General features: G+C 36.1%; 2 protein-coding genes across 6 annotated transcripts in view; both read left to right on the top strand.

Annotated features, from left to right (window-relative positions):
- Nucleotides 1–8609, top strand: LOC135681338 (troponin C, isoallergen Bla g 6.0101). 2 transcript variants are annotated; one of them, XM_065195763.2, is made up of 5 exons: nt 1–131; nt 4149–4274; nt 4858–4990; nt 5438–5552; nt 6081–8609. In XM_065195763.2, the coding sequence occupies exons 1-5, from the start codon at nt 56–58 to the stop codon at nt 6219–6221; spliced, it is 591 nt and encodes a 196-aa protein (XP_065051835.1). In that variant the 5' UTR covers nt 1–55; the 3' UTR covers nt 6222–8609. The 2 variants fall into 2 exon arrangements, with proteins under 2 accessions (XP_065051835.1, XP_088968091.1); XM_089111965.1 differs by lacking the exon at nt 1–131 and having other exon boundaries at nt 4168–4990.
- Nucleotides 8610–8755: 146 nt separating this feature from the next.
- LOC135681325 (kalirin) overlaps nt 8756–23843 on the top strand; it is a 73334-nt gene continuing 58246 nt past the window's right edge. For 3 of the 4 annotated variants that reach the window (XM_065195739.2, XM_065195738.2, XM_065195737.2), the window contains exons 1-7: nt 8756–8998; nt 9538–9612; nt 11881–11998; nt 15102–15192; nt 17210–17311; nt 18592–18705; nt 22558–22950. In XM_065195739.2, the coding sequence (XP_065051811.2) occupies nt 8929–8998; nt 9538–9612; nt 11881–11998; nt 15102–15192; nt 17210–17311; nt 18592–18705; nt 22558–22950 (963 nt within the window). In that variant the 5' untranslated portion in view covers nt 8756–8928. Of the gene's footprint in view, nt 8999–9537; nt 9613–11880; nt 11999–15101; nt 15193–17209; nt 17312–18591; nt 18706–18728; nt 21365–22557; nt 22951–23843 lie in introns of those variants that run through there. The other variant, XM_065195740.2, reaches the window with a different exon arrangement.

The following is a 23843-nucleotide window of genomic DNA, read 5'->3' as shown; positions in this document are numbered from 1 at the left end:
CTCTAATAAACAAAGCTGTGCTCACCTTTATGTTGCAAACACAGTTGTAGCTAATATGGGCATTCGACCAAGTTTTCCAATAAAACACGAAACGATTTATTTTGAATCGCCTGCAAATTACACTTCATTTGGTAAGTTTTTGGTTTTGTTTCTTTCAATGATGATTTCAACTATATTTCTGTTAAAGCAACATACAGGAGTAAACAAAAAAGTAGCAAGATGATTTGACACAACTTTCTACAACTTTCTAGGAAAAAGCTTGAAAAGTTCCGATACTTTAAATCGAAGACAAATTCATCTGTAACTGGAAAAATCGCTTTCACGGATATAATAAGCCGATGATAGTGTTAAAAGCAAGTCAATTGACGAAAGTATAGCGATTTTGATAAGCTAAGACACCAAATAACCTGTACCTTTACCTTGCCAAGAAGACCCGAGTATTGACTGGTGACTGGTAAATCTCTACTACTTTTAGCAAATGGCTCTTACAAATTCAGTAATTCTTTTTCGAAGCTTTTCAAAAGAATAAGGAGTAGAAAGTATCAAAGACAATGAAAACTTCTTGATGTTGCATATTTCAGTCTGTTCTAATTTGCCAACAGGCAATGCGGAGCAGGGGGTTTGGGAAGGCTTCAGCAAAACGTTTTTGCAAATTTTGCTTGCCCCCTACCTTTTGCAAAAATGCCAAATACTACGCATTAAATTACCTGTAAAGTCCGCCCCCCCTCCACTTTTTCTAGATACCCTACTTTTTGTCTGTTTCCAAGGGTCTATATCATTATGCGATTTTGATAGCGCAATGTGTTATGCATGCGTGCCAAGGCGCACGGCCAAAGCTCGAGTAGAAAGATGGCTTAGATTTTTTGCCCGAAAAAGTACCCTGTCCCCTTAGTTTGAGCCTCTACAATTTGTAGAGCAAAATGATTGGCATGGGTTGACAGAGTGAGATTAGTTTTTCCCACTTTAATTAGAAGAATTTCAAAAAAGAAGTTCTTTCAATTTTAACCAGCATATTCATGATTTTTATGAAATGAAATTATATCTCTTCCATTGTGGTGATTATATAAGTAACTCTTCTTATCCAAACCTCCCTTGCGTACAAGATGTGCAGAGGAAATTGTGCCTGTTGCCACCTTGTGTTTCGGCACAGAATCTTTACTCTGCGTTCTTTATTCAAAAGGACTGCGTTCCTGCCACACACAAAAAGTTCCGTTGTATATGAGTTTACGTGCCAGTGTGATTCTGGCTACGTAGGACGCACTACCCAAAGATTGGAGGATAGAATATGTTCCGTCTAATATTAGAAACAAAACCCATCCCCAAAGAGAACAGCCACCTCGGTCTTGCAAATCTAAAATTACAACTAAAACCTGCGATTCTGCTATCGGGCAGCATTTACCAGAAAACCCAGATTGTGCAAAAAACTATAATGGCGACATGTTCCGGATTATTGGTAAAGCTCGATCGTCGTTCCACCTAGCAGTTTTGGAATCTATCTACATAAGCACGACAAAACCGCTACTGTGTAGACAAAAGCAGTTCTTTTTCACCTTAGGACTCCATTGGTAACATTCTCAATAGGCAAACGGCACTGGCTGGACAACCTATACTGTTCGTGTTTCTGATTGGCCTATTTCGATCCACAACTGGATATATATATTTCCTAGCGTAGAGTTTTCGATCTATGTTCTGACGTTTTAAACTCTGAAGAGTGTCAGAGTTTAAAACGTCAGAAAACTATACGCTACGAAAAGCTTTAGTTTACTAAATGTTTGCTTTTTTCAAAGCCATTTTCAATCTTTACTCTGCGGATACAGAACAATTGCGCCCCCTCCCACTTCTCGGCGGGTTCAATTTTGTATTTTGTGTAAATTCAACGAGAAAACGCTGATAGAGGGGTAATCGTATTTTTGTGATGTAATCTTATGATATAGAAACTGTCTCAACGTAACAAAATGTAAGTCATGGGCGTTTTCTTCAAAATGTAAGTCATGGAACGTAAAGTTGGCGTTCCTTGTTGGTAAAAATCTCTGTGACATACCGTTTTAAGATTGTTAATAGGTAGTTTGAATTGAAATGTTCAAGTTTTATTGCAAAGGTTTTCTTGCAGTTAAGTCCGGCCTTTAAGAAATCGTGGTATAGGACCGGATTTTGCTGAATAATGCGGTTCCGGGCTAAAATCCTTCTAGGCTGATTCATACAAAGGCTCTTTATATCACATTGATATTAAAATATATACATTAATATCATAAGATTGTTTATGTAGCTCAAAATGTAGAATTGCAAGCATATTGCTTCTTCGTAAAGCCAGGCTATAGATTTAAAGGATTTTATGATTATTCATTCAAAAGTGCTACACTAGATAAAGAGATATTTTTTAACCGTTGATAAACAGTTAAGATTTATTTCTTGTTTTTTGCAAACATCTTTTAAATATGTCAAAATAGTAGTTTTTCTGTTGCCTTTTCAGAAGTCATTGCCCTAGTATTTTGTTTTACCAGAAAGAATCTGATTGCCCCAATATCTATTCGCCCCCCTTCCCCCATGGTGTAAGCCTGTGTTGTTCACTGAAAAGTGTTCATAGGATTGTGGAAGAGAATTATTCCGGCCCAACTGGTTTTTGGGTAGCTTACAATTTTTTATTCAACTTAACCAAGCTTTTGATACAGCCAGATACATACAGGAAGCTATTTTACCGAACATATTGACTGGGGCTCAGTTTCTATATAGATTGTGGTGTATAACACGGCTATAATTGGGAATAATAATATTAATAATAACAATGATAATTAATGATAATAATAATAATAACCTTAATTCAGTGTCAGATTGATTTAGCATTTCTACTAATTTGGGAATTAAAATGAGACTTTTACTAATGATAAGATGTATGAAGACCCTGTTTAAAAGAAAGGAATATAAAACTGCCTCACCTAAACTTAGAATGTTGCTTGTTTAGAAACAAGTTGGTGTATTTTAACAAAAGAAGGTAAACTGAGCTGAGTGTGTGCAACTCTCTTGGAATCTACCAAAGATTAAAAGCATTCATGCGTTGATCCTAAGCAGTGAAATCTTGAAAGTAGTTTCCTTTCAAATTTATTTACGTCTGAAACTGTCTTCATGTGCAAAAATATGAACACCGTGCTTTTTAATCAATTTCTGCGTTTCGTGAAATCTCACTGCTAAAAAGGCTTTAGTTTCTCCCATGCGTTAGCTCCCTAGTTTCTCATTCTTTTCTCTCGGCACCACATGGGACTGTGACTGGCTATCTGTAGTTTGACTTATTTTTGCTGAGCAATGTTAAGATAATGGTGAAACGATATGAAAAAATGAAAATATGGGATGAAGGAAAGCTGGTCTCGTGTAATCAGAACGCCTAAGTGAACTCAAATGGATATGAATCTTTTTGGAACCGGTCTCGTGCAAATAGGGTCTTAAGTTGGCAAAAAACCACTTCAAAAGCAACTTGTCTAAAATGAAACTATTTCCAGCATCAAAAATACTCCTCGATCTTTTTAATGTCATCTTAATATTCAACAGCTCTATTTAAAGGGTCTTCTTTACCAATTTTCAGTGACAAATGGCCGCCGGCTTCTTTACCAATTTTGAGTGACAGATGGCCGCCGGCTTCTTTACCAATTTTGAGTGACAGATGGCCGCCGGCTTTAGTAGCCTTTAGTATCTTACGTGATATTTACAAATCAATCTTTAAGATTTTCTGCAATCATCTGTAACAGTTTCACCCTTTTCAAAAAGGGTATTAGGATCGACGATAATGCTTCTAGGTTTCAAAATTGGTTTTACAGTTTATCAAACTTACAATTATCTGTAACATGTTAAGGTGAGTTTTTTATGGCATTTGAGCATGGTACGAAAAGGCGAAGACATAGATATGTTTCCAATATTTCGTGCCATCTTCAAATTTTGCGGTACTGAACTATTTTGTTTTTTGTCATAGTTGAATTTGGCTTTGTTCTACAATCCAAACATTTATTTCTTTTCCGTTTACAGGCCTCAAGATTCTTATCAGCTTTCGTTTCGTTAAATCTGCTTAGAACCCTAGTGCGATGCATTATTTATTTTCTTGATATATTTCGATTTTTCTTCATCACTGTCTTCTATTTGGTATCATTTATTTATCTACCAAGGAACAAGAAGAGCTGAAGAGCTGGTACCACTGCACACATCTTTATTTCATCAGCTCCACGAGCCTTTCTGGAAAGATCTAGTGTGCGAAAGGAAGATTGACTTAGAAGCCAGAAGAAAATTTTACGGTAAGCTTTTGCTTGCTTGATTGATATTGTAACAGTAGCACCCTTTATTTACACAATCAAGAATCAGTAAACCCATTTTGAAGCAAGCTTGAATTTTTTTTGCACTCATGAGAAATATAATACAAAAAGTTCGGCTTCAAAAAAACTCAAGGTACATTATGGATTCCTAGCAGTGCAGCTTGAATTTCTTTATCTTTTGATAGACATCTTCTAATTATAAATATGTATAGATATCTTTTGATAGATATAATTGATGATAAAACAAAGCTGTTTTTTGCCGTTCCTCGTTGTGTTGCAAAGAAACGAGAGCCAAAAGGCCAACAACCATTGCAAATTAGTTGTAAGTTTAGAGCAAGAAATGTGGAAATGTTTGGAGGAAAGATACTGTCTATTAGCAAATCAAAGATGCATGCATTGCTTGTACTCGCATTCAACTTGAAAGGAACTTGTGGTTCAAGTCAAATCTACTTCTTCAAACCCTTTAAACCTTTCATAGCTTCAAAAGGTGTTGTTGCAAAAGTTAATTTGGAGGGACACTTAAAATCACTTTTCATAGAAAAGTCACTTTCTTCATTTTTGATAGATATGGGACAAGAAACAATAAAAGCTCTTTCAAGCAGGTTTTCAGACTTCAAATCAGTTGACATACAGGAACTGCGATTTCAGTTTCAGTGCTTTGATATAAATGGCGATGGATTGATTGACAAATCAGAGCTGTGAGTACATTCAAAGTTTAAGGAAAAATTCGACAGAAAGGGAACAATTATATTACAATTTAGCTGTCATTGCAATATATGCATGCTTAGAATTATCACCTGATAACATTTTCTAAGCTTAAGCAACTTTTTAATCTTTGTTTCACTTCATGCAATACAACTAAGACCAATCCACGCATAGTTATTATGGCAGGCGTAGTTAAATGTCCGGAAGGAGGCATTCAATTTGGAATGTCCTGTAGTACGCTATTCTTCTATCAGTAAAAACTGAGAGGCTGTGAAAATTATTTCAAACAATTAAATCAAAAGTAAAGTTAAAGTAGAAAGTGTCAACTGATAAGCAAAATTAAAGTTTGGATTGTGCACATGCGACATAGCACATTTGTTAAATTGAGAATGTGTAAATGCGCCTATTGATCTAGAAGTTTTCAACTTTTTTCTTATAAGTATGCATGTACTCGATGATATGGGGGACAAATCAGATGCCGAGACAAGGGAGCAGTGCTTTCTTGACATTGATGAGGATGGCTCTGGAGCAATCGATTTCGAGGAGTTCCTTGGGGTAACAGCCATTATTCGTCAGTAGAAATTAATTAAAATAAAGGAGTAAGGCTGCGACAGGGATTGACTTTAGCTTTAAAACTCTTATGAAAGCAGAAGCAAGAAAAAGAGGCAGATCCAATGGCTGTAATGAAAGTAGTGGACTTTATCCCAACAATTTCCAAGCAGGATAGAGTTTGAGAACTGCTTTTTGCTTCCTTTTTTTCTACTTATATGCACTTGTTTATTTACTAGGGTACCCAAAGCTAGTCTGATTGTTGTCTAAAATACTTCTTAAACTTTACCAAATTCTTAAAAATTAATTAATCTAGCGGATACTGCAGATTTGCCCATGCATTGTAATTTTTGTTGGAATTCTTTCCAAATTCCATTTTCTTTTCCTGAACTCAAACACCCTTGCTTTTAGTGTAACGCTAAACATAGGTAATACTTAGGATATCATAACTTGCAAAGGATCCTTCTGAATTGCTGCAAAATTTTATTCTTATATTCGTGTTCAATTTAAAACAATTCTATTCTCTTATTCTAGTTGATCTATCAATTGAAAAATGAATATGGCAAAGACAAGCACTCCAGCTCAATCGCAGTTGTAAGCAAAAATAGAAGCGACAAAGTAAAAGCCCTTTGCAATTTGAGCATAGAAGAGCAGCTAGAAAATGGACTTTTTTGAATGATCCAAAATTTTGATAACAACGAACTTATTTGTGATTAATTTCAAAAATAAATGAAGCTTCATTATTTCAAATTTCATGCTATTTTAGTTTAGTTTATATGTAGGAATTACAACAGTTTATATGTACGAGTATAATAACAAACCATTCAGCCATGTCTCAGTAAAGCGACCTATGTCATGTCTTTAAGTTTCGTATCTATGCATCCTTGTAAATGTAAAAGGCGCTATCAGTAACCTTTGCCTTTGTAATGACAAGATTTATCGATATTTTGCTGGTGGACACCTTGAATAAACTTTTGATGTTTAATGCTAAAAATTCTCCCAACGTTTAATGCTCCCAACACGGAAAATTATAGGAAACATCTATTGCTGGAAATTTTGTCCGTTTATCTGCAAGATTAAATTTATCCCCACTGAAATGCTGGTTTGTAAAGAAGCACAACCTTGAATGAGCGCTTTCACGAAGTTAATGGTAAACTATCAAATTAATTCTCGGCCACTTTTTTATCGCTTTGTATGGGCAATAAATTAATTATGTCGAAAAATTTTCATTTCCGAGCTGAAAACACCACGTGTGAACGACGTGAGTAATCATCAATTCCAGACTGGCGATGCGCAGCAGACATGTTCAAAGCATAGACTAGAGTAGTGAGTAATGAACTGGTAACAGACTCAGGCCCGCTGATAGGAGGCAGGGGTGGATTACCCCAGGTCTTGGGCTGAGAGAGGCCCCAAAAGTAATAACAACATACCTAACAATAGCAACAACAACAACAATTCAAATTTAATGACATCATCATTGGCCCAATCCCTCTTTTCCCACAGAGTTTCCTGTAAAAGCTCTCGCCGGGCCTGCACAGACTAATACACAAATTGGTACGAAAAGGTTTTCATAGGGCACACTTCTTTTTCTTCACCGGTGCGCACATCAGCTTTTATCAAAATGTAAAAGTTCTTAATAAATTAGCAGAAAATAATAAATTTTGCAAGGCAGCTTTTGCATCCAGCTGTAATTGACTAAATGCAGAAATTGACTATGGATTCAATACTCAAGATTTTACCATTATCGATAGATATTTGATTGCTGACACTGTATCTACCACTGACACCGACACAGGGGCGCAATCAGACTACTAATGAAAGCAACTCTGAGCTTTTGTACCTAAATTTGTTCGTTTTTTTTCTTTCATTTCTTTAACCTATTCGTTAATACGTAAGTCTTCACTGAATAATATTCAGTGACAATAATACTCCGCGGCTAGATAAAGCATTAGTTGTCTATGTATTTAGTAAGCAGTTTTTGTCTATGTAGTTAGTAAGCAGTGTTTATAAAAATTTCTTGCAACATCCAGTTTCAGCATAATTCAATATGTTTCATGGGTTCTTAGAAGATTAGAAAAATTATAGATGCATTTTAAAGGAGTCTAGGTGAAGAAATTCCAAATTTTTGAAGGGATATGCCCCTGAAATCCTCCTATGTTGAAGAATCGATGAACACTCATCGGTGCGAATGCACTAAAATCCTCGATAACCAGCATTCCCGTGCACGGGAAACTTCCACGAACGCACGACGACTCGTCATTGGTATTGAAAGAAACGATTATTGCCGGAAACGTAACTCAGTGCCTATTATATCTATTGGCTGGTGTTTCTTATCAACATCGTAAACTAAATGATGTTACCAAGGGCACGTTTTTAAAATGAAAAAATTGAAAGCACGCGAAAAGCAAGATAGGGCCCCTCAGATAGCTGAAAATCTTGGCGATAAGAATTAGGGCTGTTCATGCTTTGGGAAACCATGCACGTTTACATGAAAGCATACCATCTGTAACGAATAAGTTTTACATTGTTTAGCAGAAAGACAGACAAAGGCTTCTTTGTCGATTTATAAGCTTTTCGTGGCTTTTCATAATTCCCTGTTTACACCCTCTTGTCATGTTCAGGTGCGTAGCTACTTGGGGTATGGGGGTGTCACACCCCCATATATTTCAAAAAAAGTTTCAAAATTCAGGCAAATACTCGGGAATAAAAATTTCAGGCATTGGACAAGTTTTGTAATATCTTAATATACAACTTAAGAGCTCGTATAAATAACTTGAATATAGATATTTATATCATATATGTATAAATTAATTGAGACAAAATATATTACATTAACTATTTTATGTTTTTCATCGTAATTTTATAAATTATATAAATTTATTCAAAGCAATGTAATTCATATAAAGTTTTTGAAAACGTATGGAAAGTGGGAAAATTCGGGTAAAATTTTTTTGACCAATACTTGATGTGTCACTGCACCCCTAATCATGTTCATCTGCCTTTCAAAGTCGTTTAAGTCCACTTCAGTGCCTATCATAATGTTAAAATTTCTTGTAGGCCAAAGCAAATTATCAGTCATGAACAAATTGCTGATTTCTTGATACTTAGACATTCCTCTGCTATTGGAAAAGGGTAATAATTCACTTCAATACTTGCAATGCTGATTTATGCTAATTTATGTAAAAGTTGGCCAGGCCGAAGCGAATGGGTAACTAATAATAATTGGTTATCAAGGTACGAAAGTAATGTGGCCATTGATGGCAAAAACATGACGATACGTCAGTTGATGGAACATTGAAGAATTAAAAACAATGTTTCTTACATATCATAAGATGATAGCTGTTGAGAAAAGATCACTTAAGTTTTCAAAGAATTTATAAATATGAGCAGCAATCCGGATCGATGGTCTAAGGCCTCGTCTGACAGCGAGGCCTCCTTCTTCTCTTTGTCAGGTTCGTAAATGAGCATTTCAGTCTAGATTTATGTAATCTACTTTGCCATAATTGTTATTTATCGGATCATTTTAGTTCTTTTGACTAACTACAGGGTCTAGTCCTATACATGACGGAAAATAAGGTATGAAAGAGCGCTCCAAAGTCAAACTAACTACGATGATGATGGTTGGCTGAACGCCATTAAGGGTCGATCAATTCACAATTGATTGGGTTGGTCGTGTAGTCTTTAAATGGTAGTGTTTTCCACTTAAAACTTGCACACAGTTCTTTGTGTATCATAGTTTGCGCTTTTATGTCAATATTTCTCTTTTGCCCCCAGAAATCAGTCTAAAATTTTAATGCAAATCTTTTTCGATACTTCTATTGTTTTATGGGACAACTCGTTATCCATCCCAAGTTGTTTATTACCTAAGGACGGAATATTCTGATGGATTGGAAATGATTAGTTAAATCTGCTGGTAAATAGGAATGATGAATAACGACATTTCATTAGGAACTGTCCCCCACTGTAACGACTGCTCGTTCATTTACTTCAGGAGACATCAGACTAGACTTGCCGAGGGCGTTAGATGTGAAAGAACTTCTCTCAGAAAAAGCGGCATTTATAACAGGTATTCAGAAATTAGTTTACTATTCAATATTTGTTATTTTACGACCTAGTTCTAAAACGTATCAGTGCGTACTTGTTTGTATGTTTACCAAGCACGCCTTTTTCAAAGAGCTTCATTCGTTATTGTCTTTCCTTTTTGTGGAGAACAACGCGGAGATGAAATCGTATCCATGCACTAACAAATATACAACAAACAGCTTCTAATACATATAAATGTTGACAAAGCTAGTTCAGACTATTATTTCCGTCTTCATACATCTAATATCTACTACTGAAAATTGTTTTCATTATCTTTTGGTTCTTTGGCTACTACAGTTTTTTGACACACGAAGCTAAAATTTGTCATGTCACCCGAAGGAATAAGATAGTAAATTACTTCCCATTTGTGCTCCAGTTTTTTATTTTTATTTTCACCCACACATTTTCATTTCACTTGTTTCATTTGAATTCACGCTGTTTTTCCAAGGAGCCCTCCATTAAAAACTTATCCTTAATTAAAAAAATATTACCTTACTAATTTAATTACAAATGAATGTCTGCATCACTAGAGAACTAAATTTACCAACTCAATTATAATCAAAGTTTCAAAATTACAAAACGAACAATTAAAGATTTAGTACCTCCTATATATATGTTTGTTTTAAAGCATTTACACACTTTTTTGTAAGTACCAGTAAATTTAAGTTCAGGCTGACCGTTCATAATTTTTTTTAAAAATCTGAGGCTGGATTGTTCTTTATTTGTTCTTAGATTAAGAGGGTGTAAGCAATGTGATTGCTAGCTTTTTGCTCTAGGGAGGTGTTCAGGCCTCACTTGCCAACGAAGTGAGGGATGCAACCTTCATTTCTGACATATTTTAAGATTCACAGAGAAAGCACCCATGATGGCTAAAATCCTTGTTTTTGAGATAAAACATTGTTCAAAAATGCATTTTACAGTAGCTCAGCCTCAGCTTGTTCTTAGTGGTTGCCTGTTTTGATGTGTAGAGAGTAGTGTGTAGAGTGTGTAAGTGTGTTGCGTGGTTAATCTAACTGAGGGGCTAATCCAGAATTTTGCTCCTCTAAGGAAAAAGCCTTTTTGGCCATCTTGCTTCTTAATATGCATCCAAGTTTAAGGCTATTAGTATGAAAACAACCCAACATTTTAATCTAAAAAGAGCTGGTTTTTGTCATATATCATTACAGGTAAACAATTGAAGTTCATTTGATAATTGAATAGAAATGTCCAATTTTACTACCTATATATAATTTCAGTTTACCTTGTTCTTTTGTGAAGGGATACATTTCTTTTATATTTTATAAAGGGTTGCCTGAAGTTTGTGATAGCTACACCATAATGTATATTTTAAAAGCTATCTAACTATCATTTCCAGATGTCTATGTATATGGCTCTACAATATATTATATATATTATTTGGTGAATGCTTTTACTTGTATAAAAAGCAATCCACAGATATGATTGTTTACCATGTCTGTTATAAAGTGATTGAGTTGTAACTAGAAATGGCAAAAGGGCGAATCTTAGATTTGCAACTAAAAACCATCCTTTTTCACACACCACGGCATGTGCAGAAATTTTATACTTAAGATTTTATTCTGAAGCAAATATTGGTAATGTCAAGAGGGTGATGATTGTCTAATATCTGAAATAAAGTTGTATCAACCCAAATCCACACCACTTGGTTGACAGAAATTGAAGCAAAAACTTTTGAGGTTTTTATAAGAGAGGTTGGGGTTGTAGTCCTAAAACTCCAGCGAAAAACAGCAGAAATCTCTGATTTTGTTGGTACTTGCAATGTGAATGAAGATAAGTTGCTAGGGTTAAGGGGCTTTGCCGGCACCTTTAAATGCCAAATTCACTTCATGACAAATGGAAGAAAACAGATTTTTTGGTTTTCTAGTGTTTGTGATAAATGGTATCAGTAACAGTTATATAACAATGCAAAAACAAAATAAAAGAAGCATTTTATTGCTAAGATCATAAGATAGATAAAAGATTGGTAGGTAGTATGATTCTAACTTTTAATCATTTATTTGAAACAATATGCATAAAGATTTTCAAGTTAAAATGGTCCAAATTTAGGGCAGGTCACAACAAATTTGCATTTCAACATTGATGCTCTGGAAGCATTGAGAAGACTCATGCAGTCCGATGGCATCACTAGGCTTGCACTCTTTAGTTGTTGAGATGTATCATTAATAAATATGGTATTACATAAATTTTCTTTGACAAAGTTACCAATGATGGACTACTCAAATACTGTTTTAAGGTGGAAAAGATCTTACTGGAGCCATTTACATAACAATCCCTAAATATGAAGAAAATGAAGATGCTCAGCTTGTTGAACATTTTGGTCTTCTGTTGAATTATCTTGCCAGCACAAGGAGGTAAGATTGTTTAATTTGTTAGCATTATGTAACATTCATATCTTATTAAAGTGTCTAAATGTATTTTGTCATTTATGGCATAAGACCTAAACACCTTTTTATGTGTCTTTCTAAGCCTGAACAATTTGTCAGCTCCGGATGAATTTGTGTTCCATGTACGAAGCTCTAGTTAATTTTTACACTTGAATATTTCTGTCTTAAATATTACAAGTCAGGTCCCCAGTGTGAAGGTTTTTACTAAAGCCTCTTAGCTGAGGAGTGTTTTCCACTTTGAAAATGTTGCACTATGGAATTTCTTTTGGTTTTGTTTTTTTTGAAACTTTTGGTGATAAAACTGTCAATCTCATAGTCTGCATGTGAAATTGTGGCAATGCAGAAACATTTGAAAGAAAGTTCAGATGAATTATTGAGAGGGTTCTAAGTGGACCTAATGATGACTCACTTTGTGAAATAAAGTGATGTGTAGGAATAATTTTTTGTGGTTGTTGCCCTTAGAATCACTGGCAGTACTGAATTAGACTTGACTTATGTTGGAGGAAATTTTAACATTTCAAAACCTTGATTCTCAACATTGTCTTCTGTCATCATTCAATGGAGCTTGGCATGTCAATGTGCTAGTCAAAGTTTGTAAGCACGTATACATCTTGCCTATAACTCATCAGCAGCAGAGGCTATAACCAAAGTTTTGGTTAGAGAAAAAAGCAAATAAATTCTATAAACTTGACAAGGAAATACAAGCTGTCTTTATCCTAAGAGAGTTGGCTATATCCCAGTGGTGAAACAAAGGAACAGAAGGCCCTTTGGAATGGAACTGAAACGGGGCCCCTATCTATATACTGCAAAAATTCCATCCATTAGTTTATATCCCATCCAATCCCATCCAATGGTTCGGTCACATGGCAAGAAGACCAGGAGACAACTACATCAAGTCTGTTTTTATCCAAGATTTTCAGGGAAATAGGGGTAGAGGTAGACCACCTTTGAGATGGCAAGACCAGGTCAGAAAAGACACTGGTCTTCCACTAGCAACTGCCATGAGGCATGCTCAAGATCGCCTCAAATGGGCTGCCATTGTGAGAGGTGCCAAGGGCCACTAGGCCTACGCCTTTGATGATGATGATGATGATGATGATGATGATGATGATGATGATGATGATGATGATGATGATGATGATGATGATGATGATGATGATGATGATGATGATGATTACAATATTAAGGTGCCCTAAACTGCGTCAAGCCACTGCTATATCCCTATCATTTCTTTGAAGTTACAAAATTACAAAGATTCTTTGAAGTCTTTAAAAATAGGAGTAAAAGCTTTCCAAAAAGTAGCAAAATCATGACCAGGTCTAGGTATGCGGCGAAATCAGATTTACATACTAAGATGTGGTACATTGAGAAGAGTTACCCCCCACTGAAGTGGATCTGTTTCTCATTGCTGCAAAAAATTTTAATTTCTTTTAACTGAAAAATTGACAGATATCCATTGTACCTTTATACCATGCAATTTTAAGTTATTTCAGAAGATTTTATTGACAAGTATTGATATGATTTTGAGAAGAGTCAGCTTGCACCCAAGGAAAATACACATTGCTGTTACCAACCAATGTGCATGATTTGTCATACAGTCCAGTAAAAGACTTCAATTTCGTCTCAGCAGCAAGAGTCACAGAAGAGCTAATTAGAATTTGACTTATTTACAGTGCTGGCCTTAAAAGAGTCTCCTAACAGCCCCTTACTAAAAAGACATACGAAAGCTAGATAACTACATCAGGCTACAAAACAAAAGTGACAGTTCTTAAAGCACAGAGGTGGATTCTCCATGGCTCCAGGCTACCTCATAAATTTAATCTACATACATACTTTTAATGCTGTAACATAGGATGTAATGAAGTAAGTTGCCAAATCATATGGGTCTGTCTGATTTTGGTCAATAGTTAAAAAAAGTAAGTGATCACTTTGATGAAGTTGACGGGGAAGTACACCAACACCGCTTCCAGGATAATGGCAACTGATACCAGACAAAACAGAGATATAGATGAGCAAGCAGATTGTAAATCAGTCACATGAAACAACTGGTTTTGCTTAGTTCAACCATCAGCCAATCAAGATTCGTGATTTAAAAAATCTTAGAAATGGCAATTACAGGCACTTGGTTATTAGGAATGGAAATTACAAAAACTAGGCGCAGAGATACCAAAAGCACCAGCATCATCATTTTTTGTTCATTCTCATTTTCATTTACTCCAACATTGAAAGTATGGAAAGGATTTGATAGTTTTGTCAGGAAACAGTATCTATGAAATAGTATATTTGAATTGAATACAAGTCGAGGCTTTTCGAAAATGTCTCATTCATGGTGCCTCAGTTGCATTGAAGTCTGTCAAATTTATGTTGCATAATTTAGATAACCTAACTCATTTTCCAGATTAAAGTAATTTTTCATTGTAATAATCACATATTGATTATATGCCATGCTTCTTTGGGTTTTTGCCTTCCACTTCCGTCGCTTCAGATCTGTTTCATCTGTCATACTTTTGGTTTCAATTTTATGGAAACTGTGCTTTCAGATTTCAGATTAAGGAAGATTTTCGTTTTTAAGAAAGGCTAGATAAGCTATTTATGAAAACTTATCATATTTCAAACTTTGCAACACAAGGAAGTCTTTGCAATGTAAATAACAGCATGTAATTTAGTTACCACATTGTTTGTGGTATTTAGTTACCACATTGTTTTCTAGTTTAAATGTTGTTATCTGTTGAAAACGAACTTGCGAGGGTAAAGGTAATGAACTTTCATTGGCAAGTTATTATTGATAATCTTTCTAGACAGTAGAAATATACTCACATGAGTGTTTAGTAATCGTTATTTCTCGCTATTGTAGTTTTACGAATATTTTCGATAGTCCTCCCACGAAAGCAAAGCCTCCCACTTCCATATATCGTTTTAATTGAAACTGTGCTTAGACCTTTATTGTCTACTCACGCTGCTTACAATTTATCACGTGTTTTCTGTAGTGTTGTTAACAGAAGAAAGCGGTTTGACTAACTGTCAGCTTTTTTATGTCTGACAGTAAGCATTGTATTTTTTCTTATTGTAGCACGGAGGAAAAGGCTCATGGTTTCAGTTTCCTGGTTGATCTTCGATTGTCAACATGGGCTGATATGAAGCCGGTTGTCAAAGTAATCCAGGTGTGAAAAATTTTTGTACTGCACTTTTCGGCTAATAGTTAAACCTCTCCATGAAATGGGTAAAGCTATTTTAAAACTTTTGTTCAATTTCTCTGCATCAGTCATTTGTAATTTTTGCAGTTTTAAGTTGAATTTGCATGACAGATGCTTTTGCTTCCTAATTCTTTTTTTCATTTTATCGGAATTGGTACTCCAATTTCTGTTCTGTCGATCCAGCAACTCTCCTACTTTCTTACCTCAGAGTTTTTATGTGCTTTTTCTCTTTTCTATTCGACCAGTAATCTTAAAAGCACTTTCACGGACTGAAAATGTTTTACAAATTTATTTAAGAATGGTAAAATTGTAAAGATTCCAATGCCACATTGATGTTCCCAGAATCCAATGCCACATTTGTAATGCTGAAACAAGAACCTTTGTAATGTTTATTTTCGCCCATTAAGTAATGCTTAGTTATCTTTAACATTCTCCACATTTATCTAGAACATTCCTAAAGAGACACTGACGCAAATTTTTGCATCTACAGATTTCAACGATAATTTCTGAGCCACAGGTTGGGGGTTCATAGCTCCCGAAAATATCTTTCGTTTGTCTGTACTCGCTTTGGAGTGAAGTTTCGAGACATTGAAAATTGGGACATACATTTTTTATATCCTACTTCCTTTCTGGTCTGCTGCGCGGAAACAAAGGGTTTGACGTCTACTGGCAGTTCTCGGGGGCTTGTTGCCCCGGCTTTTTTAATCGGTTGCCTTCGTTTCTTTTCTTTGGCTTGTAAAGGTAGAGGTGGAAGTAAAAGAAACGTCTTTGGTGATTGTTGTCGGTATAAACGAGCAAATCTTGTTCCTGTGTTACGGAACACTCGCACACTCACCATCTCTCGCACAGAAATCACACACCCATTTGGGAAATCATTTAATATTTAAAGCCAGGGTAGAGAGCTAAGATTGAAGTAGAGAGTTGATTGGCGTAGATGTTACACTAGAATATCAAAGCTACTATGATATCGTTGGTCTCTACGTCGTTCTCTTTGGGTTAGGCATACAAATTAGGCATACAAACAGTTGAATTTGTGGACACACTTAGCAAGGGCCTAAGCGGATGCGACATACCTTGAGAATCATTTCAGTGTTACTGGAACCGAGGACCAGGTCCCCACATTCAATTATTTTGTTGTAATTTCAAGGCTTTCAATTGATTTTCATCGTCACATGATTGCTGGCTAAGACCAGGTAATCAAGGCTTCAGATTGCCGGCTAGTTTTGTATACGCCGTGAATTCCATCTGCCATCTTCACACATACACACACTTCCTTTCTTATAAAATACCTTTTTTTTTGAGCCTCGTGTTTCTTACAAGTTTGTGATTCTGAGCCCAGAATTATTCCTAAGTTATTCTTTAAGACCAGTTGCAGTATGTCGCAACTTGTCTCAACATAACTAGATGCAGCCTCCTGCGGGGCCTTGTTGCAAATCGTCGCAACAAGTTGCCGGATTTTCTACAATGGTTCTGGAGACCCAGTAGAAAAAAATGAAGGCAAAAGCTGGCTGTTCATCTGATTTGTGTTACAAAGGCATGGGCATTTCACAAGATTTTCAGGCAGTGGGTTTTCTGCCTCGGATGACGTGCAACCTAACGCAAATTTGTCTGAAAATGGGATCTTTATTCTAAATAAGTCGCTGGTTACTAGTACATTCAAGCTTGATGATCATGAGTGTACCTCAAACTCTTTGTGTAAAAGTCACGCTTGTCTTCTTTGCTCGAATACCCAGAAAAGGAAAAGTCAAGCTCGCGGTGGCAATTATTCTTAATTCCATCTTTATTATTGCCAATTTTGAGCTTTGAAATACTTATCAAATTTATTCTTATAAAAAGAAAAGTGTGTTAAAAGAAAAAGGAGGAATTGTTTTTTTAGATATCAGCCAAGTTTTTTATCTTCTAATAGTTGTTGTTGCTACTGTGGGCTGATTTAGATCCTAAAGATGCCAAAACACATGTTATAAAGCGCTTTTGTTATTGTTAGGACATCTTCGCGTTCAAAGTCATCAACGCATATGTTCTCAAGCCAGATGGATTTGGAGGTCTCCACAGAGCCTCGTTTAGCACAACCAAGTTTACATTCGAGGTTAGTTGTTATTAACGTTGAATATTTTTCATACGCGTGTGGGCATCACTCGTAGCTATTTTAGCAGTATTTTGCTTCACCTTTTACTGTTTCACAATCCGTCATTAGTTTTACAAGGTGTGATATTAGCACTTGATCCCCATCAAGAACCTGAGGTAACAGAACAAACGAATTACAGTATTTGTATTTGCATGTTTGATTGAAGCTTAGAAGCATTGGGAAATGCGTGCGTGTACCGCAGCTAGTTTCATTCGCTCTATCCTTTGTTTGCATTGGTGCCCATTAAATTTTAACAACTAGCAAACTCTGTTAAAATTCATGCGCGAATTCAATTCTTTTTGGTTTTTCACCCCCTTTTATCAAATGTCTTCGTTAATAATTCATAGTAAGAACTTGAATACGAAGGTCCCTCGTGAGATGAGCAACAAAGTAGGTTGGCAATTCACACAGTGTCCTTGCTGCTTTACATTTCTTATCGGTTCTTGAGCAATGTATGCAATTCAGATTTGCATTTTTATCTGTTGTTGAGATAAGTGTTTGCAGATTTATCTGATAGCAAAGCCTAATCACAAAACATGAGCCAGAAGCGTTCTCTAAAATCATCTTTATATGTAAATTCCATTCTCCTTACTGGACTTATCTTAAAAGATCATCTTACTTATGCAACTTTGTCTTTTTTTCCTGTATATTTCATTCCAAAAGATTTTGAAAGTTTTACATGACAATAGATATAAAAATCTTCTTTGTAGTAGGGTAAATTAAGATGCATACGTTTAGCCGCGACTTACTATGAAAAATTCGTATGGTGAAACGTTCGGAGAATTTTTATCTGCAATACGAATTGTTTTTAAATTGAATGTTTTCTAAATGGTGTTTATTATTTTGAAAATAGAAGAGGAAGGCAGAAAACATTCAAGATCGCACCCTCTACAACATCAGTAACATTTTATGTCTACTCTGCTTGTAATTTTAAGTATTTTCCTTTGTAAGGTATCTCTTCTAATATACCGTTTTTCAATTAGAACTGACTTAACAAGCAACTTTGATCGGGCCTCATTATTTCAAGGTTGTTCTTGCAGTTTTGGGCTGTTTGTTCGTTAAATTTTCATAAGTTGCATTTGTCTTTCGTCAAGGGATTATGGTGTAACTGTAGCATCTTCTAGCAAGAGTATGCACAATAATATGATTGACATTCCTGGTAATTAAATGTAGATTATGTTTGTGGGACAGTAGTTCTTGTGACATCAGGGTTCTCAAGAGTGGCTGTCTTTTTTGCATAGATCATCTTGACATCTTCTGATGGCTTAAACAAGTACATTGCACCAGGAGATCTGACGCAAGATTTTTCTGGTTCGCTCCATTACGACCATGCAATGTGGCTCAGAATGCGAATGGTTAGTTTCTTTTAACATCTTATTCGCTTGATTTTTACATATATTTGTTATGGCTATCAATAGGCCATCAATGGTTTTGGCTCCGTTCCTGGCTTTGGATTGGCCCTGATTTGAATATATAGGCGCGCTTTGAAATGCAGGTGTATTTGCAACAAAACGAAATAGTACCAAATTGTACCAAGGAGAGAATTAAGGAGAGAAATAGTGCTTTATGTTGTAAATAGACATAATTTCGTGACATACCACATAATCTGTATGCTAACATTATTTAGCTATTAAAAACGATAAATGTAACACTATTTTCTGCTTATTTCGTGATGAGGTAATTTGTTACCATTCACTTGAAGCATTTAACAATTTAGTCTTTCAGTTATGATATCGCCTGAAATATATTAACTTCAACCCCATCAATAAATTACCACTATTAGGTAATATGGTCAAAACGATTGAATATGCGCATGAATGCAAAATTAGCAGATTTTTACCTTATTGCCAAAAAGGGACGGAGACAGGATGCTTAAAGGGGAGGAATCCTGAGAAAGTTTTCATAACGAGATGAGACTTAATTTTACGATCACGACCAGTGGCCTCGTCCCTGTCATTAAGGTGCAGGATCAATCCAGTGGTTTATGACACATGCTCTTGAAGTATACTTCCAAACATTTGTATGACGTAATATAAGGATATCTATGATTGACAAACGCAGCGACCTGTACCTAATGACGAGCATTCAGGTTTATTGGTGTATGCTTTTTATTATACTTTATCGCGGTTTCTATAAACCATTCTGTGAGTTTTTTAAACCACCTAAAAAGGGTTCTTGAGAGAGTAGTAAAAAGAAGTGAATGTAAGTTGGCCTGAACATAAACTATAACAAGCCATTTAGTATAGCTATAGCAAACAAGATGTCCGCCAGGAAAAAGCTTCTTAAAGAGCTAAACCTGTCTTTCCTTACTATTTGACTTTATTACCAAGCAGAACATTTTTTTTCTTTTTCAAAGCAAAGCAAATGCTTTGGTCCGTATAACTATCCTTGGATTTCACTTCATCTTGAATGCTTCATAGTACTTTTTGAGACAGAATCTAAATAGCTAAAGTTTAATTATATCCACCAACACGCGGAATAGCCCTGGGTACCATCTGGGTACGTACATCTGGGCACGTACATAGTTTCACAGAGCTCGAATATTGAATGGGCATTGTCACTAAACTGAATGGCAGAAAGTTAGACATTCCTTAGAATCATAGCTGTAAAACTTCAATATCTGTGAAGCCTGGGCTGCTGTCCGTTGTAGGAAGGTGTCTTGTCTTCTGGTCACTTAAGGCTTTGACTGCTTCCTTTTGGTCAAAATTATCAGATTGCTGTTTGGAGTTCTCCGTTTTTGGGAGGTGTTTATTTACGGAGGGTTGATTGTTTTAGAAAGAAGGGAACCTACTAATAAAGAAGAAAATGTAGATTTTACTGTGTGAAAAGAACAAGAAAAGTTTCAAGAGAACCGACTCAGTATTGCACATCAGACTGGCCTTGTAGTAGAGTTCCTTTGACTTGTACAAAGTAATTAGTATTTGCGTCTAAATGCGAGACAAGGAAAATTTCATTTCGGACGTCTACTTGTTAGAAAAATGTATTAGTATGAAACTGTTGGTTAACCTCTCCTGAATATTTGCTAGTGTCCGAATTTTTACTTGGATGTTTGTGACGATCGGTTTCTGAGGAGGGGGAGAATTCTGTATCATGCTTATGTCTCTCTAGAAAAACAGTCCTAAGAAATGTGATGTCAAGGCTGCTTAGCTGCGGTCGCTGTCGATTTGTTCTTTATTAATTTAGCAATAAAGCCTGCATTATTCCTGCTATGCAACAAAACAGTTTCTTTTACTTGTTTTTTTTCTTGTTTTATCGTTTGCCGACTGCTGTCCTAGCGACCCATCAGTGAAAGCCGCATCCTCGTAATTTCCTGTTTAAATCTTTAAACAATGTTTGATTCCTTTATATTTCAAAAATCTTGGCAGGTCAGATCAGCCGCGACCCACATTGTCTACGCTCAATAGAACGGGCTAGGAGGCGATTGTTTGTGAATCGTAAATACAGCTTAGTTAACCGAAATAAAGAATTTGGTTGGGTCTTCTTTGTAAAGTCAGAAAAGCCTTCTTCACATCTGGTGGGCCTATAACTCAACTGATCCTCATTGTTTTTGATGAATAGAATTTGAGAAATGTTGTAGGACATCATAGAGCATTATAAGAAATTGCATTTCAAAAGTTAATTCCGCATACAGACTGTTTTTGAAAAACTTCAGTGAGATACGGTCGAAAGCGTTATGAGGGGCCAGAAATAAACTTGTTTTGGGCTCAGAAACGGACATCAGGCTGCTTCCATAATTTTGAGAGAGGACAAAGCCCTGTTGATTCGAATACCTTGAAAAGTTTCTCGGTCGTCTTGATGAAATGACCATCTGCGCTGAGAAACACTACCTGCGGACTTATTCGCTGTTGCGGAATCGGCTCCCTGACCACATTTTGGAATGTAGAATTTTGTGTGGCAGTTTTTTCGAAGGTTGTTCGCATCAGAATCCTAAGAGTTCCTTACGTTGAACTTGTATCGTTAACGTTGAGAATGAACGAACCTTGCTGGGAAAACTCACAGGATGGCTATTCGAACGTGAGTGTACCTTTATTTGTTGGGCCGAAATCTCTCGTACAGGTTTGCTTGAACTCTGATTGTAAATTTTTTTACTTGTGAAATGGAAGTTTCCTGTTTATCAAGTTAAGTTGTAGATGTTTGAATCTTTGTCGTAGTCATTTCTTTGTCGTTAGATGATATGATATTATGAAAGGGCTAATTTCAAGGATTGAGTTATTCCAAGGAAGTGTGATTACATTCCCGTATAAAGGTAGTATGATTACACTCATGCTACTATGCCGAGAAACACAGTAAGCAGGGAATTTTCTTGTAATCGTCTATCGGAACTTACAAAATCCTCACATCGCAGTGCTAAGGCTGTACATCTAAAACTTCAAGTTTAGTCAATTGGTTTAAAATTTAGATTCATAAACTGATTTATTTCCAGAGAACATTTCGTTTTACGTCAATATACATTTTTGTGATTGAAATGAATTCCTAGTGATATGAAAATGTTGGCCGATTCATTCGAATTTTTATAAACATTTAGGACAGTGAGCCAAGCTTATTAAGGCTATCACCTGCCCTTCGGATTCACGTGATCACTTCTTTGAATAAGAAATAGACACAATAAGGTTTCCACAGAAACAGAATTAGCACAGAATGATAATGCTTAAGGCAGGTTTTCTAGGAAACTTGTTGTAAGTGTCGAGACTATTCCAACTCGTGTAATGGTTACATATTAAACCAGAATTTTAATAGAAGAGTTGAAGGAAACTTGCGCAAATAGAATTCTTTCTGCATGGAGGATGATCTACATCGTTGTTACATGCATCTTGTTATTTTGCATTGCCTTCGAAAAACTCCTTCTTCATCACTATTTTGATATGCAATAAAAATAATTCGAACACATGCATATAGCTGATTTTCTGAGACTTTTCCGCTTAGATTTTATACACAATTATGATGAATAAGCATCTTTGGTACTTGATTTAACTGACGCTGTATTTTCTGAAGAACAGTAGTCGCAATCCATCTTCTAAGAGTTTTGAAATTCATTCAAACCTTTTCTTGGACAGGTGCCCGTAACCCTCTGATTTTCTTCTTTAAGCTATCTATATCAAGCTAATTTAGTATTGATTATCAGATAAGTGTAACCTCCGTGACTAGCAAACCAGACAGTTATGACGCAAAATCTCCTTCTTGAATTCTAAAGCAGATTCTTTTTTTAGGCTTTCGAAAAATTCCTCTTTGAGTCGATGGCTTTGTCAACGAAACTTGATGATATTAGGAGGAGACTGCTGCAAGAGGATTTTGCGCCAGATGCCAACGGTATAAGGGAACAAATTCAACAGAACAACCACGTTAAGAAGTGGATTGTGAAAGCCCCAATCGAGATACTTGAAGAAGAGGCCAATAAGGTGATAGCCATTATTAAGGAATCTTGCAATTGTGTTACTGAAGAAGAACTCTCTGACGAGGGTCGCAATGCTGTGCATCAGGCCCGTAGCATGATGGAGACCCTATTTCTTCAACGTGCCACCCTTAAAGAACTATGGCAAGTTAGAAAAGGCCGATTGGAGCAATGCCTTCAGTTTAACGTGTTCAAACAGGATGCAGAAACGGTATGAAATCTATATGGTTTCTGTTGTTGCTTTTCTTGTTTTTAACTCTTGATGTTTGTATTAAAAGTGTTCCGTATTATTCGGAAATCCAAACAAAGTAGACATCGAGCTTGAGTAGATTTTTTTATATCACTTGAAAAAACTCTAAATAATACATAATACACATACAACTACTGTGCCCATCCTGGTGGAAATAAACACTGGGTCATCGGAGTTCTCTCCAAGGATGGGCACTTAAAATTTAAATTTGATATTTAAAGAAAGAAAAGCCAACAAAGAAAAAACAAACAAGAGAATAAAACAAACAAGAGAATGAACAACAACGAAAAATGTTACATTCTGACTCACACATGATGACGGGGAACAACATCCGCATAAGAAATTGTCAGTCGGAAGGACGCAAGGACACGGCACCATACCACGCACCCACAGCGCGAGACAGGAATATTCTTCAAAGATAATTGTTCAGTGTTTAGAGAAAGGGGTGCTGTTTTGTTCACACCAGAAGCACGCCCCAAGCCACTGGGAACAAACCCAGTCCTAAAGCGCCCCCAGCATGGGAACCCCCAAAATATTAGGGAATCCCAAGGCCACCCCGCTACAAGCAGAAGACCCGGCCCCAGCAGCCCAAACACGCGCTTCAGCCAAATCTTTTGGTTGCCTTGATAAAATTAATTGTTGCTTCCATTATAAGTCTATTTTCGATTAGGGTCAGACCTGGATTTCCAAAATGACATCAGGATTGTGTACCAGTTCTGCCAAATCAACCCCAGGAATATCCGACAAGCTCACTTCGAGCTTCTTCAAAGATGGGGCAGTGTAGGAGAAAATGTTCATTATCCTCATTAGCAATACCACACACGCAAACAGACATTTGAAGTTATGTCTGAATA

The sequence above is a fragment of the Rhopilema esculentum genome, chromosome 12 (genome assembly GCF_057945365.1).
Source record: "Rhopilema esculentum isolate cy_ngs chromosome 12, ASM5794536v1, whole genome shotgun sequence".
Classification (NCBI taxonomy): domain Eukaryota; kingdom Metazoa; phylum Cnidaria; class Scyphozoa; order Rhizostomeae; family Rhizostomatidae; genus Rhopilema; species Rhopilema esculentum.
Note: the sequence above shows the minus strand (reverse complement) of the source record. Positions and strands in the feature narration are given on the sequence as shown.